General features: G+C 36.7%; 1 protein-coding gene across 1 annotated transcript in view; it reads right to left on the bottom strand.

The window, feature by feature from the left end:
• The window catches only part of CUBN (cubilin), a 304,566-nt gene that overhangs the window by 259,150 nt on the left and 23,803 nt on the right, over positions 1-21,613 (bottom strand). Inside the window, exons 11-17 of the mRNA XM_044678922.1 lie at positions 19,636-19,754; positions 18,935-19,121; positions 16,966-17,081; positions 14,751-14,988; positions 13,543-13,724; positions 9,744-9,906; positions 8,811-9,001 (exon numbers count right to left, since the gene is read on the bottom strand). Of these exons, the coding sequence (XP_044534857.1) occupies positions 8,811-9,001; positions 9,744-9,906; positions 13,543-13,724; positions 14,751-14,988; positions 16,966-17,081; positions 18,935-19,121; positions 19,636-19,754 (1,196 nt within the window). The remainder of the gene's footprint in view (positions 1-8,810; positions 9,002-9,743; positions 9,907-13,542; positions 13,725-14,750; positions 14,989-16,965; positions 17,082-18,934; positions 19,122-19,635; positions 19,755-21,613) is intronic.

Consider the following 21,613-nt stretch of genomic DNA (forward strand, 5'->3'; position numbering starts at 1 on the left):
CTCATTTACACAGAATAAGTTTTAGCACAAGTCTATATTAGTTCAAAATTTTTCATTGGATCCCTTTTGCCTTTAGGATAATCAGTCAGCCAACAAGTATTTAATTGAGTCTGTACTAGGTATTGGTACAAAGATTAAGAAAAAGGAAGTCTCTGCCTTCAAGGAGTTTACAATCCTTTGCAAAATTCCAGTGTTTTCCTGTCCTAAACTAAACTCATCACACATTCTGATGTGCCTGGAATGTGCTCCTTTGTTTATCATTTCCTTTCAGTACTCTTCTTCCTTCATGGATAAACTTAAGTGCCTTTTTCCAGTATGGGAATTAGCTGCAAATGTGATCACTGAAACCATGGAATGGACTTGTTCTGCCAAGAAGAGAATTCAGAGAAAAGAAAAGACCCAGGACTAAGGCTGGAGTAAAGGAACAACTACACTTAGAGGATGGGGGCAGGAAAATCAATTAGTGAGTGACACCGATGGGGGGAAAAAAACAGAAAGGAAGATGGAGGAGAGGTAGGAACATTTAAGATATACTAGAATTATTTGAGTTTCACATCAAGGTTTCTGGTCTATATTTTATTTTGATTTTTAAACCTTACCATCCTTCTTAAAATCAAGACTATTTATTGGTTCCAAGGCAGGAGTAGTAAGAGCTAGGCAATAGAGGTTAAGTCACACAGCTAGGAAGTATCTGAGGCCAGATTTGAACCCATGATATCCTACCTCTAGACCTGGTTGCTGGTCTATATTTTATGCATTTGTAAAAGTGAATGATGGTATTTGCCTAGATCTAATTGTAGAGATCTCTTTTCTATGATTTTTTCAGTGTAGAAAGAAAGAAAGAAAGAAAGAAAGAAAGAAAGAAAGAAAGAAAGAAAGAAAGAAAGAAAGAAAGAAAGAAAGAGAAAGGAAGGAAGGAAAGAAAGAGAAAGGAAGGAAGGAAGGAAGGAAGGAAGGAAGGAAGGAAGGAAGGAAGGAAGGAAGGAAGAGACAGAGAGAAAGAGAGAGAGAAAGAAAGAAAGAGAGAAGGAAAGAATTGGAGCACATGGGGCATAGCCAGGGCAACCAGACAGAGTTAGAGTGTCATGGGAACAGCAAACACGTCATTGTACCAGAATTGTAGAGTGTGAGTATGTGAACGAATGTAAAGAGTAAAAAGACTGTAAAAGCAGGGAGGGAAAAGATTTAAATGTCAGACAGAAGAATTTATATTTAATGCTGAAAATAACAGAGAACCATTGGAGCTCACTGATTTGGGGGGAGAGGGAGGTAAGGTGGCATGATCAGACATACGCTTTAGGAAAAACACTTTGGCAGCTGAGCAGAATGTAAAGACAATTAAGGCAGAGACCATTTAAAAGACTTATTTGATGGTCCAAGTGAGAGGTGCTGAGGGTCTGAACCTGAGTAGTGGCTGTGTGAGTGGGACAATAGGGGCATATATAAGGCATTTATAGAATCTTCTTAAAGTCATGCATTCCTCTCTACTTTTAGCCACATCTAAATGTTTTCTGCTAGGTGGCAACTAGATTGAGTGCCACATCTGGAATCAGGAAGACTCATCTTCCTGAGTTCAAATGTGGCCTTAGACACATATTAGCTATATGACCATTGGCTTACTCTGCCTCAGATTCCTCATCTGTAAAATTAGCTAGAGAAGGAAATGGCAAAACACTCCAGTATCTTTGCCAAGAAAACACAAAATGCGTCATGAAGAGTCAGATACAACTCAAAGGACTGAACAATAACCAACGTTCTCTATCATGTTTCTACCTTCACTACCTGTTCACTACTGTACTTTCAAAAAGTACATATATATTCATGATATATAGAGATGATCCCAAAGAGCCCTTCTGTCTAAAAATTAAAAATTATATGATTTCATTATATTTATCAACTCCCTTCAACCCGTAGAAGTAGAAATGTTTCCCTTGAATTATGAAGTTAATTTAGGTCAGTGCAAAAATATATTGAATTGGAAATGCACAAATTAACATTATCTATGTTGACTCGTGTTTTTATTTGTTTTGTTAAACATCTCCCAATTACATTTTAATCTTGTTTGGCAACACTCAGTTTTGTGGGAGGTAAGTTTAACACCTCTGATATAGGTGACTATGAAAAATGTTATGAACGAGTGAATGGTCAGCTACCTGACCAAGGGAAATCACTTTGCCTCTCCATTCCATAGACAATTCTCAAAGAAGCAGATATTTTATATCCAGCATGTTCCAAACCAAACTCATCTTTCTACCAAAAACTTCTCCTCTTCCTAATTTCCTTGTTATTGTTAAGGGCATCGCCATATTTCCAGTCACAACTGATTCACAAGCCAAGTGCCATCCTCACATCCTTATTCTCTCTTACCTAACATGTCCAAACTGTTTCTAAGTCTGGTTCATTCTACCTCTGCAACATCTCTTATATACGTCCTCTCCTCCCCTCTGACACTGCCACCTGCCTGGAGCAGGTCCTTAGTATTTCATTCCTAAATTATTGCAATAGCCTGCTGGTTGAATCATTTCTCTCTTCCACTCAGCTTTCAAAGTGATATTCCTAAAGCACAGGTCTAACCATAGCACTCAATTAATTGTTCAGTCAATCCCAGGGGATGCTTATGACCACCAGAATCAAATGGGGAATCATCTGTTTGGCTCACCCCTTCCTACCTGTCTATTCTTCTTATATTGTATTCCCCTCCACAGACTCTAAAATCCAAAGACACTGTCTTCTTGCTGTTCCTTGCCCCCCCATTTCCAGATTTCACTGCCTGTCTTTCAAGTCTGGAACTCTCTCTTCCTCATTTCTACTTCTTGGTTTCATGTCTCAGCTAAAATCCCATCTTTTGCAAGGAGACTTTCCCAGTTCCCTTTAGTGCTGGTGCCTTTCCAGGGCAGGATGTGGCTCAGTGGATAGAAAACTAAGCAGTCCTAGGTTCAAATATAGACTCAGAAATTTCCTAGTTGTGAGACCCTGTCCAAGTCACTTAACTCTTAACTGACTATCCCTAACCACTCTTCTGCCTTGGAATTGATACTTGACATTGATTCTAAGACAGAGGGCAAGGGTTTTTAAAGAGACTAGTTAGTTCCTTTACTCTGAGATTATCTTCAATTTATCCTGTATATGTCTTGTTTGTACACAGTTGTTTAAATGTTGTTTCCCCTATTGGATTATAAATTCCTAGAGGGCAAGGACTATTTTTGTTTTTCTTTGCATTTCCAGCATTTTGCATAGTCCTTGGCACACAGCAAGTGCTTAAACAATGATTATTGACAATATGTATTGGTAGAGTGGTCTCTATACCAGGAATTTCCTCTACCAAAGAAATGAGAGATCCAGATCCCTTCTACAGTCTATAAAAAGAGCTTAGAGCAATGAAAGACAATCATGTTAAAGTTCTACTTGTCTTTTTTATTGAAATAGCCCAAGTTTGGAAAATAATAACAAAACTAATCATTGTCTTCCAAGGAAATAGCTAAGCATCTGCTTTGGGTCTCTAACAAAACTCTCCAATTAAGTAAGCCAAATAATGTAACCTCTCATTCTTTCACCATGTTTTTTCCCTCTTCACTTCCTTCTCTCTCACACACTAATGATGTCTATTATGTCAAACTATTAACAAGTGAAATTCTGACAGCCTTCTACTAAGAAACCTTGTAGGAACTGCCCTCGAGGTTCGCTCCTCTGCTTTCAGCCCTTCCAGAATGAAACCTTCAAATAGTCTACTGTGAATAACAGACATGAAAGTACAGCAAAGAATTCCCTGGAGTTGATGGAGGCTCAAAAATTCTTTCGATCACCCTTGACCATTCATCTAGTCGGAGCCAAATGTCTTCAGAGTTTGGATGAACAGGAAAAGGAGATTTAGTTCAGCCCATGCCGGACATGTGTTTGTAGGAAGTGGGAAGGTTAGAGAACAGGTATGGAGCCCCAGTTCTTTTGGCTTTCATTGGGCTCCCCGGGTATCATTCCCTCCTAAGCAGGTGCAAACCTACTTTTCTTTCTTCTCCTTTACCCTTTCCTTCTCTGATATTCTTTTCCCTTTTTTCTCCCTCCTGTTCCCCTCAATAACCAACAAGAAGGGATCAGACCTGAGTGGAGGTATTAGAGTTACGGAGTCCAATCATTCCAAATCCTTCCCTACTTCCCCACACACATACCTCAGGCTCTGGCCCCAGAGATTTTTAGAATTATTCTGCAAATGCTTTGCCTCTCTTGAGATTAAAAATTAAGCTTTCATTACTATCTGATAGGTCCTTCACTCCATTCTCACAGTTAAAGCCATTATAAAATATTTATGAGACATATTGCCTTGTACTTTGGAAAAAGCATGCCTGTCATATTCAGTGGAATGCTTTGCATCACTAAAATGTCCTCTTTATGACTGACTCAACTTGCTGATTCAACTAATTTTGCCCTAGAGGGGCAAAATTCATTCATAGACTTTTAGAGCTAGAAGGAGATCATGTAGGCCAAGGGTTTTTAACTGTTTTGTGTCATGGATCCCTTTGGCAGCAGTCTGCTAAAGTCTGTGGACCCTATCTCAGAATGATCATTTTAATTCAAAAAAATGAGATACATAGGATGACAAAGGAGATCAGCTATATTGAAATGAGATTATCCAAAAAAAGGTCTTGAGAAGTTTCTGGACTTTAAGACAAAAACCTCTGCCCTAGAACCCCCCTCGGTATATGGAGAAAGACCCTAGGAATTGCAGTGACTTGTCCAACAGTAGATAATTGGGGACAGAGGATTCTCTCCTGTTTTCTTGTCTCCACCTTTAACCCACAGGCTAGCCTCTGCTCACTATACCACACATTGCATATTATATTCTTTCATGAAGAGTTTTTAGAGGATATCTGGGAAGTAGAGAAGAATTGCCCAACAATCCACAAATTTAGTTAAATGAATTCATTTGTTATTCAGTCATTTTTCAGTCATGTCTGACTCTTCATGACCCCATTTGGGATTTTCTTGGCAAAAGTACTAGAGTGATTTGTCATTTCCTTCTCCAGTTCATTTTACAGATGAGGAAACTGAGGCCAACAAAGTTAAGTAACTTGCCCAGGGTCACACAGCTAGTGTCTGTCCCTCATTAAGCAGATGAAGAAATCATAGCCCAATGAAGTTAATGTCGTAAAATGCCCTCTTTATTACCCTACACTGCCTCAAGGAAAAATTGATATGCCCTATCATTCACAGGTGGTTTCCCATCCAAGCACCAACTAAGCCCAGCTCTATTTAGCTTCCAAGATCAGACAAAATCAGTCAAATTCAGAGAAGTATGGACCTAGAAACGTTGTTGGTCTGGGAAGAGCTCTAAGAAGGCTCTCCTGTCCAAAAGAGTCCCCCCTCCCTCTACCCACCTCTAACCTGGGAATCACAGTGCCTGAAAGGATTTCATTTGATTTTCAGTCCTTTAAGTTAACCATTGCCCACTTCTTTTTCACCCTGGTCCTCCTTTGAGATACAAATACCCATCTGAGGGATAGCACATTAATTTTCTAGCATTTTAGGTTCAGTTAAGTGCTAACACACTGCTGTTATAATGTTCATAATTATATTGGTTCTCCAATCCAGTCTTTGATTCAAGCAATATAATCATATCACTTTCTCCTTAAACTTCATAGGGAACTTGGACTTCCAAGATCCATGACCTCTGGCCTTGGGGGAGGAAGCCTGCCCAGGACCCAGACCAACCGACTGGAGACTGAATGAACAAACCAACCCACTTAGCCAACTGTAACAACTGAGTGGACTCAGTCCACCAGACTCTGCTTCATGTTTACATTCTATTCAGCCCTCCAGCCATTCTGCCAGGCCATCTTGCCCTCTGCCTGACATTACATATGCATCCCTTGACCTCAGCTGACCGCCCTGTCCATCACCTCACTGCCTCTTTGAGTTCCCACAACAAAAGAGATCCCATAAACCTGTTCAATTTAAAAACAATAAATAACTATTTATTATACTATTTTAACTATAATACTATTATAACTATTGTACAAAGCTTGGGGCTAAGTACTGGAGGAACCACAAGATTTGGGCAAAATTTCTCATTTCATAACTGCAAGAAGATTCTTTTTTTTTTTTTTCAGTCAGCCAGTCAGCAAGCACTTAGTAAGTACCCATTGTCTGCTAGGCACTGTGCTAAGCTTAGGACCCAGAGCAAGGCAAAAACAGCCCCTGTCTTCTGGGAGCTCATAGTCTAACTTACATTTTAGAAAAACAATCTAGTCAAAGGACATCTCAATTCTAGTTATCTAAAAGCAAGAGGGACAATGATTTCTTAGAACATCATCTCTTATTCCTATTTTGGAGGCAATGAGTCAGAGGACCTGGATTCAAACCCTGACTCTATTACTCCCTCCCTTTCATGTGTGATCTTGAATAAATCCCTTTATTGGGCTTGTCCTTCTCATCTGTACAATGAGTTGAGTTGGACTTAATGAAATCTGAGCACCCACATTACTCTAACTTGATTAACCTATTTTTTAAGTACAGTTTTAGAACACAGAAAAATTAAAAAGAAGGTGAAAATCCAGGATAAAACTTGTTTTTACAGATGAGGAAACTGAAACTCAAAAATTTCAATCAGTTCCATTAAATTTGATAGACACTGTTTAAATTTTGGTTATATAGCTAAGACCTGGATTTTCTTTTTAAGCTGATATTTACACATAATACTTTTTAAGACTTCTAAAGTACTCTACAGGGATCTCATATCATGTCCACAACAACCTTCTGGGTGAGCAATACTGCTGATATAATTCATATCATCCTTATTTTATAGATGAGGAAACTGAGATTCCAAGAGTTTGAGTGACTTGTCCAAATTCAAGCAAGTAGTAAGTAGCAGAATTTGGCTTTGAAACTAGGCGCCTTGACTAGAAATCCAGAGCTATTTCTATTTCTGATCCCCAAGATCTGGATACTGATTTTTTTTAATGGTAAATAAAACTTTCATTCTTAGGAAGTTGAATGGCTTGTGTCTTGTTGCCAAAGCAACACTATGACTTTCCTGCCTTCATCCGGGAATGGTGTTCCATGAGTGGCTCTGTCTTTTCTCAAAAGGAGAAAATAGACGTCAGAAATTTAATTTCAGTTGGCAAAGTAAAAGCAAAAAATTTTTCCATAGTGTAGATTTTACCCTCCAGGAGACTGGAGATAAAAATTAAACTGATCCCCTCACCAACTGAGATAGAACTTCATTAGAGGATTTATGAAAGAGAGAGACACAAAAACAAAGGACAGAGAAAGAAAGCTGGGAGAGAGAAAGAAAGAAAGAGAAGGAGAGAGACAGAGAGAGAGTGAGACAAAGAGAGAGACAGAGAGAAAGAGAGAAAGAGAGAGAGAGAGAGAGAGAGAGAAAGAGAGAGAGAGAGAGAGAGAGAGAGAGAGAGAGGACATTCCTGACCACATTTTACATGAGAACTATAACTCAAAATTAATTGGAGGAGAGGTTGTAGAGTGGACAGAAAAATGATATATATCAAGTTAGACAAGTGGAAAAAATGATAAGGACCTAGCTAAGATCAAAGAGATGAATTATGACCAACAACCACCAAAAAAAAGTTTTTGTTTCTTTATGCTATAGCAAATTTAATTGTGGTTCCACCAGTCATTAGGCAAAACCAACTTCTTCACTATATAAACAAAGTCTGTTTTTGTTTTACTAGCTTCTCTTTCATTTTAATCAAAATTCTATATTCTGATCAAAATCAATGACTGTGAAGGGAAACTACCATTACAGGGATTTTGAATACAAATGACAGAAAGAAAAAAAATCCAGTGAAGTTTCTCAGTTACTCCTTCTCTAAAATGAGCAGAGGGAATGAAAAGATCTCTCAGGTCCCTTTCAGCTCTGGCATGCTATGATTCCAGATCTGGAAATGGAGGGAGGCAGGTAGTGTAAGAGAGAGACAGAAGGGTACATTGATCCGTGTCCTGGCTATGTTATCAGGAAGACCTGGGTTCACATTCCTCCTCTAATATTAGCTAGGTGAGCACAAATCAACTTAATCTTTCCAAACCTCAGTTTCTTCCCCTCTCAAAATATAGTTAATCTTCCCCTATAATAGCCACTTCAAAAGGTTATTCTGAGACTCAAATGAAATTATATAAAGCACTTTGCAAACTTTAAAATGTTAGAAAAAGGTCTGTTTTATTATTGCTTAATTTAGCCTCAATCACTAAGCAGCCCACATGACTTTATTTGGTCAAGTCCTAGAATACCTCTGGGTTTCCCCTTCCTCATCTATAAAGTGAGTAGGTTGGAGTAAATGATTCCTTGGGTTATTTCCAATTCTGAAAGTGCTAGAAACCCTAATGAGCCTCTGACCCTAATGAACCTGCCACATCAAAACACGTTTGCAAAATGAAAAAAATATATAATGAAAGTAAGGCAACATGGTGGACTTCAGCCAAGTCGTTTACCTCTATGGGGCTCAGATTCTCATCTGTAAAATAAACTCAGTCCTTAGTTTCTGTAAATTCAAAATCTATAATCCTCCAGAAGACAATCTCAAAGGCCTTTTCTTGCTCCTAACATTTTTACCCAATTCTTAGTATACATTCCCTTCAGGGTTCTTTCAGTTCAACAGCCAGACACTCACCATTGTCACCAATAGTCTTTCCATCCTCACCTAGAATTTCTATCCTTTATCTCCTTCCTTATCTTCTTTGGCTTTTGAACTCTGAAGATAATTACTTTAGATAGATAATCTATCTTGGGAAGATTCCACAGTGTCTCCAGACAAATCATCACCCAGATAAGGGTGCATATAAAATCAACTTGGGAAATTCACCTCGATTGAACTTTGTAGACAGTGGTTCTGGTCTTCTAGCTCCACTTGGGTAAAGCTGAGCTGCATTTTTTCACCAGGAGGCTGGGTGATGATATAGATGCATTGTCTATTGTGAATGTAAGGAGCGGGCCAATCAGGAGACACGAGGGTCCCTTCAGCATCTGTGAAATTTCCTCCACAATCAGGATCCACTAAGACCAATTCAAAAGAAAAAAAATGTTTGTATAAAATCCATTTAAGTGCCTGATTCCCAGTAAAGAGTATGACTTATATATTAGTTAACATAGGAATACACATATTCATTCTCTTTCAAAGGGCAGTGCCTTAAAATATAGATATTCCAGTTTGAATTTACTTCTCATTGAGTATGTATAGAGAAGAGACAGATGAATAGAAGAATGGGTGCTTGCCTTGATATTTCTATTCCAATTCAACAAAGATTTATTGCTATGCTACCTGTATCCTACCAGAACCACAAATTTTCTATTCCTTTTTGTATATCTTGGTATACCCTATGGCCCTGTCTGTTAAATCATACCCATAAGCTCTAGGGAAATTGAAACATTATTGAAAAATATTTAAGACTTTTTAAAAATTATTCATGAGGGGATAGCTAGGTGGCTGAGTGGATTAAGAGTCACACCTAGAGATGGGAGATCTTGGGTATCTTCTTAGGTATGTGACCCTGGGCAAGTCACTTAACCCCCATTGCCTAGCCCTTATGGCTCTTCTGTCTCAGAATCAATAAGCAGTATTGATTCTAAGATAGAAGATAAGGGTTTTAATTTTTTTAAGTATTCATGCAAAAAGCACTGCATAGGCAATGGTTATTTTTTAGTAAATTGGCATCTACCTTTATCATCAAATAATCCTTGAAAACGTCCCCTTGCACCCTCAGTTTCAGATTGAGCCTAGGATAAGCAGATTGCTTACCAAGCGAAGTGACGTAGGTGATATGGAAGCCTCTATCACTCCCTGTGGGGTCAGAGTGAAAATGAATCCTGGCAAAAGGACCGGTGGTCTGCAGAGGGGGCTCTGACGAGGTGCTGCAGAATTTCCCAAGCACAGGGTCATGATTCAGGGGACCATCTCGAACCTAAACAAAAGAAAAAGAAATAAAACCCCAAAATGTCTAGTTTTTGTTTTTTAAATCAGTCATCAACGAACAGACATTAAATACCAATGTAGTGTGCCAGGGTCAGTGCTGTGAAGAGGGGACATAAAGACCACAATGAATCAGTACTTGTCCTCAAGGAGCTTCCATTGTATCAAGAAAACCACAGAGACCCTGCAAGTAAATACAGGACATAAAATAGCTCCATATGGATGGGTCCCCCCCTGTCCCTCACAGAATACACAGCAGGGTTTATTCAGTGCTCCAAATCGTATCCTTCCTAGAGACTTGTTTATGGAGATTTGGCATCAAATGTTCCCAGGCAAGGCAAGTAGGACCAACCATGCCAACTCGTAAACCTAGAGACTGCTTCAGGGAACAATTTCCTGAGCAGAAAAGTCGATGACTCTCCATCCCTACAGAGTCACTCTCTGGGCTGGGGAAGTTTCTATGATTATTTAATATGTTAACTTTATTTTTATTCTTTTATTCTTTTTATTCTTAAATATCCACTTTTATTCTTAAAATAAGGACTCTGGCAGCTTGCCTTATAGGACCTAAAAGTATGTTGGCTGGTGTAGGTAAGGCTGCCATTTAATCTTGCTCTTGCTCTTGCACCCTCTACACCAGAAGACGGTGGACTGTACCAGTCAGAGCACACTTGTAGCTATCCCACCACTACCACACACATAGCCTTTTACTTCTTATTCTAAAAACCGTACTCAAATCAACATGACCATTGCTGCACACCCCCTCCCAGACCAAAAGACCCTCCTTGGGCTACCCCTGTATGCCTCGTCGCTTTTTATTAGTTCCCTGAAGTCAAGACTTTCTGGTTTTTGTACTTGTATCTTTAGGGGTTGGCACAGTGAGTAGCACACAGTAAACCAACATTAAGTAAATGGCCTTTCTTTCATTTTTTAAACAAAAATCCTTAACCTTCTGCTTTATAATTAATACTGTGTATTGAATAGTTCCAAGACAGGAGAGTCATCAAGGCTGGGCAATAGGGTTTAAGTGATTTGCCCAGGATCACATTGCTAGGAAACATCTGAGGCCAGATTTGAACTGAGGACCTTCCATCTCTAGGTCTGGCTCTCAATCCACTGAGTCATCTAATTGCCCCCCTTTTCATTTATAATCTTGAATATATATGAGTGACAGCTGGGTACAAATGAAAGAGGACATACGAAGTCAGAAGACATTTAGTATCTGTATTGATACAGTCAATAAATATTTTTAAAGAGTCTATTATGTGTCAGGCACCAAGCTAAACACTGAGGATACAAAAAGAGACAAAAGATGGTCCTTGTGCTCAAGGAGTTAACAATCTAATGGGGAAACAACAAGCAAACAAGTGCTATCTACAGGATAAATGGGAAATAATTAAAAGAGGAAAGGAACTGGATTAAGAAAACTTGGGAAAAGTTTTCCTATAGAAGATAGCTTTTTAGAGGGTGTATAGGAAGTTGAGGGAGCCAGTGGGTGAAGATGAGGAGGGAGAGTATTCCAGGCATGGGGGACAGGGAGAGAAAATGCCCAGAGCTGCAAGAGATAGAATGTCTTATTTATGGAAGAGCCCAGAGTCCAGCATCACTAGATCAAAATGTGTGACCAGGGGCAAGTCATTATTCCTTTCTTGGTCCTAGTTTCTTCATCATCTTCATCTCTAATTTCTCTTCTTCTAGCTTTCATTCTATAAAATCCAATGATCTTAGGTGGCTTAGGAATCATCTTTCATCTTTCCAAAGACCATTTTACATCCTAGAAACTAGTTTTTTCTTGATTCTACTAATATTGTTTCTATACTTCCTCAGATTGGACTTGTTTCCTAAGCACTAGGTTTTGTTGATGTCATTATTTTTTAAGATGTATATGTTGGAAGAAGCTAGCTGGCTCCCTGAATTGAGAGTCAGACCTAGAGATGAGAGATTCTGGGTTTAAATTTAGCTTCAGATACTTCCCGTTGCCTAGCCCTTATTACTCTTCTGCCTTGGAACCAATATACAGTATTGATTCTAAGATGGAAAATGAGAGTTTTTTAAAGTGAAAATTTTAAAAATGTGTCTTCAAGATAGCAAATTCCCAAGGCCAGGAGAAACGATCAGAAATTAAGCATATGCAAAGAAACTGGAAAAATTTGATAGCAGTAATGCCAATTGCTTTCCAACTTGGAAAACTCTGAGAAACATGAAGTAGAATCAGAGGAGTTGCCAGGCTGTTTGATAGAATTTTGACCAAGAAAAAGCACAACTTTTGTACTAGTTAAGTAGAAATCTTTTTGTAGATTTTGCCTTAGCAAACTCTTCATTCATTTTAATTAATTTTTTTAAACTTTTTTAGGATTTGGCTGTAAATAAGTCTATTCTTATTAAGGGTAGTAGTAGAGGTAGCAGGAATGGGAACAAAACTAACCAATGAAATCATTTTATTCTTTCATTTCAATTATCTTTTACCATTGACAGTATATCTCTACCATACATCAAGAGATGTTCTTACGGGTTAGTACTGAGTGAGGAATGGCAATCACAGTTCTAGTTTTCTTTGTACTCTTTGTCTGAATGATTGAAGCTTTCTGCTCATAATTATTCTGAGGAATCTATAGGAATGCTCAAGCGCTTTTTAACTATGGTTTGATGAAATGTTTTTGGATCTAGCTCAGGAAAATTCCTTTGTTGTATTTTGATTTAAGAGTTTATGTTACTCCTATTTTTTCCATGAAGAAGTAGATTTGCCAGCTATCCCCTAAGGTGTCTAATCCATTACTCTGACTTCTAAATTACTAATGGTTTCAAATCCAGAGAGCTATTTGAAGTCTTTATCATTCTCTCCTTTATGAATAATTCTATATTATTTTCCCTTAACAGTCTAGGGAAAGTATCTGCATATTTGCATTTAGAAATTATAACTGGAATTACAGTAAAAAAAACAGAAGAGACAGAATGAAACTTAATCTCATCAAGGACATTTTCAACCTACAAATTAAGAACATTTTTGTGAACCTATATATATCTGGCATTATAATACAATAGTCTCTATTCTTATTTCCAAATTATTTCTTCATGGTAAATGGAAGGGCTATTTTTCTCTTCTTTGATAAGATCTATAATAAAGTTGAATGATTCTATTTGTAAAACATTTCATTAAGTAGATAATTTATCATTATAATAAGTGATCTTCATTCTGCGACAGTCAGAATGTTAAAATGTGGTTTTGACCATCATATGACTTAAATTTTTGGCCTGGACACAAAAGAATGGGTCTTGGAGTTATTTTATAAATGTCACGTTTAGCTTAGGGGTGATTGTGATTCTGCTACTTCCTTAGTAAGCTATCTGGGTTACCCCATAAAGGTTTAGGGAACAAAATGCAATTTGGATTTAAAATCGCTCATTGACTGATCAATGACCAGCTTGAGCAATAAGATGACAGAATAAGAAACAGAATTTGTTTAGGTCTAAAGAATGACAAAATGATTTAGTGAAAAATACATGGCTATGAGTGATTTAGATTAGTGCTACACTCTATCAAACTGATAGTACTTACCCGTGGCATAATGAAAATTCTGTGAGCCCAATCAAGTGTTTTAAGTTTTAAAGATAAAAAATGATGACTTACTTCAAGATAGTCTCCACTGCAATTAGCATGATGCTCAAGACTGAGGGTCCCAAAAGCAAATGTTAGAATTAAGCCAGGATTGGTTCTAATGATCCAGACACAGTCTCTACTGGGAGGATAATTCCCAGGGTAGCCAGGAGAGATTATGGAACCATAAGTATCAGTCAATAAACCACCACATTCTAAAAGGAAGAGGAAGAAAAATCACTTAGCATTTCTTTTGAAACTTTAATTTATGTAGATTAATGGGACCTGCAATGTTAGAAAAGCTGTCTTTGTTTTAGAAGAGCATTCATCAAATAAGTCCCCCAATTTTCTTAGAGAATGGACATGAAATATATCTGGAATATTCATAGTCAAGTTCCAAGCTAATTCCTAACACCTATGGAACAAATGAATGGTGCTAGTGATCTGGGTCATGTGCATACATACCCATTACAGTTAGCAGTGTAAACATAACGATTACATTGTTTTATTTTTAGCCTTGTAGAATATAAAAGTTTGGTGTTTTTTTTTATCTTGACTAGCATAATATTTGGGATTTAGGGTTGGAATCTTCATGGCTGAATTTTAGAGATCAGCCAATCCAACCTTCTCACTTTATAGCAAATGGAAAGTTTGAGACTTAAAATAATATTAGTTCATGTTTAAATAAGGCTTTATGGTTTTCTAAATATATTCTTACAACTTTATGAGGTAGAAAGTATAAATTTACAGTAATTACCCCATATTATAGATAAGGAATCCTATGGCTATTTAGTGGCAAAGGTGGAATTGAAGCTTAGATCATATGGATTCCATTCTAGAATACTGTCAGTTATAACATGCTATATGTGTCTCCATCTCAAATGGGTCTCTACAAATCCCTGAAAGAATCTTGCTCTAAGAATCCTTCAAGTTAATTCTAGCCCACTTTCCCTTAAAAATCAATTCAATTCAATAAAACTTAGTAAAGGCTTATTATGAGTGTCATGCAGTGGGAATTTTAAAAAAATGAAACCGTTTTTTACTTTAAAGAGTTTATAATTAATTGGAATATAAGTAACTATACAGTAAATTTCAGGTTTTAAAGATTTTGCTAGAAACTTAAAAGATATTTTGATCCCCAAATATTTTCCACAATTTATACTCTTACCTTGGTCAATAAAGGCAAATTGTAATGGATTTTTAAATGTTTATTTGATCTTTTGCTCCCAATTACTACGTACCAGGTTGCTGAGTTTCCCATCTAACTGTGAAGACTATTTTATTCACTGATTGGTCAGAATGGAAATAAAAGTACAGAGCATTATTACTGCTCAATAACAGTTCAGGAGGGTGACTAGAGCCACAATATTTTCCAAGTGGATATGCTGCTGAAGAATCACCATCGTGAATCTGAAGAAACTGAGAATGACACATGTCCACTGAATCTAGTTGGAAAAATGGGAAAGTAACATGTAGGACCTATAAGGGAAAAAGCCAAAATTTACTATTTTCATTTTTCCAGGTTAACTACAAAATATTTCAACTCTTTCTAAGGTAGAAGCTTTATTCCAGCACTAAACAGGCCTATCCCTACTGATGAATATTCTGACTGTTAAATTTTTTGTCAAAAGGTAGCCATGACCAAACTCTGATAAATACAAACATTACCCAAAAAAAAAAATCTAGTTAAAGTTCCTTAACTAGTCACCAATGAAGTGAAGTAAATAATAATTGTGGCAATGTGAAATTAACATTTCTAAATTGGGTTAATTTATGGATAATCCAAAAGCAATACCCTCCTTCACCTCCAGTGAATTCTTCCAACTGAGACCTTAGGAAGCACTGTGCTTTTTTTTCTCATCTAATCCATTTACTATGTACAGTTTGTATTTTGGTTATCTGAGTATGTTTTAAATCCCTTGTTAGAATGTAAGCTCCATCAAAGATTATATGTCTAGTGTTTGTATCTTACCCTGAACTTTGCACAGTGCTCAACACACAATGTGAACTTAACAGATATGTTTTAAATTGCTGAAATTGTATTTATTATTTGTAAGATTCGACACTAGCCAGATCTATATAGTTTATGTTAAGATTAGCCAGCTCCTATCAACATTTACCAGAGTTTAGACTTTAGCCCTAACCTTTGCATAATTTCCTTTGAAAATACTCAGTGGTTGGATAACTAAGGGAAGGATGATATCAAGGACTAAAGAAAAGGACAGAGATAATATGTAGAATGAAGGACATATATATATATATATATATACATATATATGTGAAAATAAGTGTAGAAAATATATTCTAATGCTAAACTCTGAAGCAAGCAAGATGAGAAAATATAATATTTTATTTTACAGAAACCAATAGGCTCATGAAATTCACTCCTCTATAATCATGCCTTGGAATCATGAAATTATATAGTATTTATCATTTTAAAGATAGGGTGGTTGAGAAATCATTTTTTAACATTTTGTGCCTGGGCTTTGTTAGAGTTTTAAAATTAACATTATGCCCTTTCTTTCCCCCCAACTGGCATGTTTTCTATGCCATATCTAAATGAAATAAATTGGACTGCTTCCATCTCAATAATGGAATCCTCCCTACATTCTGGTCTAAATGATATATCTCACAACAAACCCAGTGATCAAGAAAAACTTCTATTCATTAGTTTCCTTGCAACATGAAGGTTCTAAAATTAATGCAATGATGTCCAGATAAGAAATTTCTTCTACTCAAGGAAATTAAATGTTCACAGTATTACAGAACATAATAGAGAAAAAAATGATTAGAAATCTAAATCAATAGAGGATAAAGGGGAAGAAAACAATAGTCTATCTATATGAAAACAAAGCATTTTCTCATGATTTTGCTTATTTAGATTTTAAAAGTCCCTAAGGGGCCTCTTCTGAAGAAAAACAAGAATAAATCCCAGATAATATATGTAAAGTGCTTTGCAAACTTCAAAGTTCTATATTAATGTTGCTGTTATTATAATTATTAATCAACTTTTTAATGGTACTCGTCACTATATTGAGGGGCAAAAATTAAGCAGACTTGCATGGGATAAAAAATCTGGTATAGAATAACTTTCTGGTTTTAGATCTGGTATTTATTACTGGGTTGGAGAAGTAGTCTAGAAATAAGAATGTATATTTCAAAGAATTATAAAATTATAAATATCAGATCTTTGAGCTAATGAAGCTAAGGAACTTCAATTAGGCTTTGTTAGAAATATGTCTAGCAGGTTTCTTTTTGCCATTTTTGCAGAATAGCTGAAGCCAAATTTCACTCACCACAGTCCTGGTAGCCACAATGATATTGATCTAGGAAATTATGGACTCCATGTAATTATAGATTGTATATTAGGCTCATCATATTTACTAGGGTTCCTCAGACTTGGGTAGGTTTTTCATCACAAGATGCTGCCAAGGTTAGCCAACCAATCGCACTTACCTTTCCTTCTTCTGTTCGAATAACCCAGAAGCAGTTAATATTGTCATTGTAACCAATGATCTGTGTATTGGGATAACTGAAGGATCCACTAAGCCCAGAAAGTGAACCTCCACAAACTGTAAAGGAAAAAAACCACAAAAAATATAATTTTAAACAGAGAAAATACCATAGACTTTCTTTTTTTTTGCTGCCCTTTATAGTGACTGAACAAAAATGCTTAGCCCATGCTTAGCAGAGCTGGGACACCATTTGGAAGCACAGGTGGATTGCCTCTGTGACCTCCGAAACCTGGGACATAATTTGTTCATTCCCATAAGTTCCATGCTGATAAGACCAAACCGTCCCATGGTCCCTATTCCCCACCTTCAGCCCCATAAACATACAGGACAAAGACCTAGTTTCTGAACCTCACAGGAAGAAATCTTAGGAATTAAAACTCAGACACAAGACAGAGAAAGACAGAACACCAAGACCACCACCTCTGTGGATCCATGATCATGTTCCTGTTTACTGAGTTACAAACCTATTGATGTGGCACAGCATAAATTATTCTGGCTTCCCAAGATCTAATTGGATTTCTAATGATCACCAGCATGGGGTTTTGCTCCCAGGCTCCTAATCTGTAATTCTGGGAAATGATTGAGAACAGCTGTCCCTGGTGCCTGACCAGTTGTTATTGTATTTGGACTCGTCAAGGAGAAGGACCACCTCTACATTAGAGGACACATTAGAGGAGAAAATGGTGGGAGATATTGTCAATTAATCCTTGAGGGTTGGATCACTTTGGATAAGTAGAAGGACTAAAGGAAGGAACTTTGTTGGGGGAAAACAGCAGGAGTGAAAGCATGTTAACCACCAAAAGTATAGCATATATAACATATACAATATGTAGATGATGGTTAAAAGTCTAGACTGACAAGAGTAGAGGCTGCATATTGAAGAAATGATGAAAAGTAGGGCTGAACAGGGAGCAAAGGCAGAGATAATCAGAGTCCTTGAAAAGAATAAAGAACTATTGTAAACTGGAAAGTCATTGAGTGACTTGACAAAAAGGGTATTTTGAGATGTTACAAATCTTCTCTATAATGAAAGGGGGTAAACATATGACATGGTTTGTCAGAAAAGACATATTTGAGAATGGCAAATACCCATATGGATCTTTTTTTTGGTTAAAAAAAGTCATTCTGATTCACTTCCAGTCATAAAAAAAAATGTTTTCTATACAATAAAGTCTGTTTTCATTTTTTAAAGCTATTAACCTCCTCTTTAGAGTCAGAATTAAATAGAAAGTAGAGACTGTCGGTCTTGAAGAAAGGAAAACCTGGTTTAAATCCCACCTCTGACACATGCTAATCACACCTGTTATGTGACCACAGACAAATCCTTTAATGTCTCAGTACCCTAGACAACTCCGAGACCATTAATTATCAATGAGCTGCTAATTAGACAGCTAGGTGGCCGAGTAGCTAGAGTGATGGACTTGGAATCAAGAAGACTTGGGTCCAAATCTGTCCTTAGGCAGTTAGTTACTTAGCTCTATGACCCTGGACAATTTACTTAACTTTTGGTTGCCCCAGTTTCCTCATCTGTAAAATGGGGATAATTTCATGATAGCTATTATGTAGCTATGAGTTTTATATGAGTAAATATTTATAAAATGCTTTACAAAGTTTAAAGTGCCATATAAGTAGTATCAATGATGATGATAATGATCTGTATCAATGGAAGGAATTTCTATACCAGCAATTTTCCACATCAACAAAAGCACAGAACCATCCCTACCAACAAAAAGAAAAAAAAATCTGAGCTTCATTCATGCTAGAGCATTGCAGCAAAGCAAAATTTAAATCATTTAAGGAATTGGATAAATATTTTTTATGGACTTTAGTAGAATTGCTTATAAAATAATTACTACATAAAGCATATGTCAAAATTTCATCTAATTTGGAATCCAGAATTTGATTTTTACCTTGCTGGGGAGTCTGACACTGGGGGCCAGTCCAAGCACTTGTACATTCACAAGAATAACCATTGATGTCATCAGTACAGGTTCCCCCATTGAAACAGGGATTGCTCAAACATTCATTGGTATTTTCTGTGCAGTTGATGCCTTCCCAGCCTGGGTCACATATACAAAGATAGCCAGAAACTATTTCCTATAGGACAAAAACAAAACAATCGAGAGTTCCCCAGGAAATCTGAATGAACTTAAATAATAAATCAGGTGAACAAAGAAGATGATGCTATTTGATGCTACCTTAAACAGGTACTGACCCAAGATAAATGTACCTCCCAACAGTGTAAGTTATCATTAATAAGCTTAAGTGTAAATTGCTAAATATAAAAAGGAGGCTCAACTAGGTTAGTGTAAAAATTGCTTCACTCTAGTATCTTTGCAATGGGCTCATAATTAGTGAGAGGAAAGAGTCCGTATTCTTTTTCCTGGGAACCGAAATTGCCATTTTTCTCTTATTTGTGCTGTAAAAGTAGGTAGTAGTAACACCCATAATAACAACATGATATTTATGCAGTGCTTTAATATTTACAAGAAAATTTCTAAAGTATATGTGGTACTTTAGAATGGAATATCTTTCTAGCTTAGCAATATATCCAAATATGAATGACATCCTGGCAGAAGGTTCATTGTCTTTGATAAGAGGAAAGACTTACAATACACTGTCCATTAACACAGGGGTCACTCCGGCAGATTTGGCTGAGTGGGACACATCCATTCTGTCCGTAACCATGTCCGGTATATCCTGCCTGGCAGACGCAGGTGGGTATAGAACCTGAGAAGAAACCAAGCGTACAGGTAAAGCAGCAGCGTAACAGTGCTTAGACTCGGCTAGCTCGACAGTTCAACCAGTTGGTTGTTTGATATAAATTATACCAGTAAATCGATTAAATTCTTTTTTGAATTGAGTGGCTATTTTGACTCAGTGTTCCTGCTTTCTGGAACTTATCTGAATTCCATCAAGACCAAGTTCCCCTTCCCCAATGACTTTCTTTTCCCAATCATCTCAGTTCCTACTGAGACTTTCATTCTCATTTTGGCCCTTAATCACATAACATTTTGAACAATTTTTAATTCAACCAACACTCATTGTCTACTTTTATCAGAGCAATATGCTAGGTGTAGGAGATATGGTTAGATAAATAAACAACTCTCTACTCTCATAGAACTTAAAATCTTAGTTTTTAATAGTTTCATTTGTGGATCTCTCATTTCATCAACAAGACAGAAAGAGCTCAGGCACTATATAATTTACACTTCTTTCCTCTGTTGTCTCCCTTTATTAGAATATGAAGTCCTAGAGAAAAAGGACTGTTTTGCTTCTCTATTTATATTTCCAGGACTTAACACATTGTCTTGCAAACAATAAGCACTTAATGTAATTTTTTCCACTAATTCACATATTTATGTCTTCTTTGCATAGTTCACAGGGCAAACCAGGCACAGAGTAGGTAGGAATGATCTGGAATTTAAAATATTTGTGCAATGTCATTTCAATTATTCAATCTACAAATTAAGTGCCTACTTTTTTGCTAGCTAGGCACTAGAAATACCAAGCAGTAGAAACAGAAAGGCAAAAGTGGAACCATCCCTACCCACAAGAAGCTTCCATTTTAATGGGGTAGATTTTTCAAGTAGAAACATTTGGAGAACTTCCCTACAGATGGCAAATCTTTCATTTCTTTTTAGCTTCTCTTTAGCAGATACCTTTGATATCCAATTTACACAGAAACAGAGGTCTACTACACTATATATAAAGCTTTCTGGGGGCTAAATACTGACTTAAAATATTTAAATATAATAAATATGTATTTTCTTTTATAATAAATATAACTTAAATATAATAAATAAAATATTTAAAATATGTTGTCTATGTTTTGTTGTATTTTATTTATTTTGTTAAATATTTCCAAATTATATTTTATTCTGGTTGGGCCTGCACTAGGGAGTGTTCTAGACCACATGGCTGCATGTTTGACAGTTATGATTCTCTGTTTTATCCTTCCTTGATGATTACACTCGGTCAAGTCTCTGAATTAAGTTTTCCCTGTAGTAAGAGGCATGGAGAAAATCTTGGTTGAGAAAAGTCTTCAAATCTGTACTTTCTTCAGAAGAATCAAAGACATTGTTTTGAAAACATAGTGATGACCTATCTTCTCTACAACGGGATCAATAGGTTGGGTGACTGGGAGGATATACTTTGCTATAGACAATCATTAGCTTGCCTGTTTACTTCTCATATTGTCACCAATAAATTGCCGAAATATACATTTTCCCACTAATTTTGCTTCTAGACCCATTGCATTTCCCATCATGCTACTGCAATGAGTTCCTCTAATTAGGATTGTATTTCCCAGAATTTGCACTAATTATTCAAGAATTCCTGATAAATATCCCAGGAGTTTGCTCACTAAGAAAATCAGGCAGAAGCTCATTCATATGCTACTAACAAATGGTCCCTAATTCTCTTAAGGATGACCAGAGCCTTCCCTCATTTCCCTTAATTCTCACTAAGAGATTCCTCTTTAGAACCTTAACAAATTCTAATCACACGTTTCTTAGATTGTATTGACTGCAGTATGGCTTGAGCAATTTAAATGACTAGAAAGACTAACTCAGTTGGGGAATTCTTGA

This window comes from Gracilinanus agilis, chromosome 5, assembly GCF_016433145.1.
Source record: "Gracilinanus agilis isolate LMUSP501 chromosome 5, AgileGrace, whole genome shotgun sequence".
NCBI classification, from domain to species: Eukaryota; Metazoa; Chordata; class Mammalia; order Didelphimorphia; family Didelphidae; genus Gracilinanus; species Gracilinanus agilis.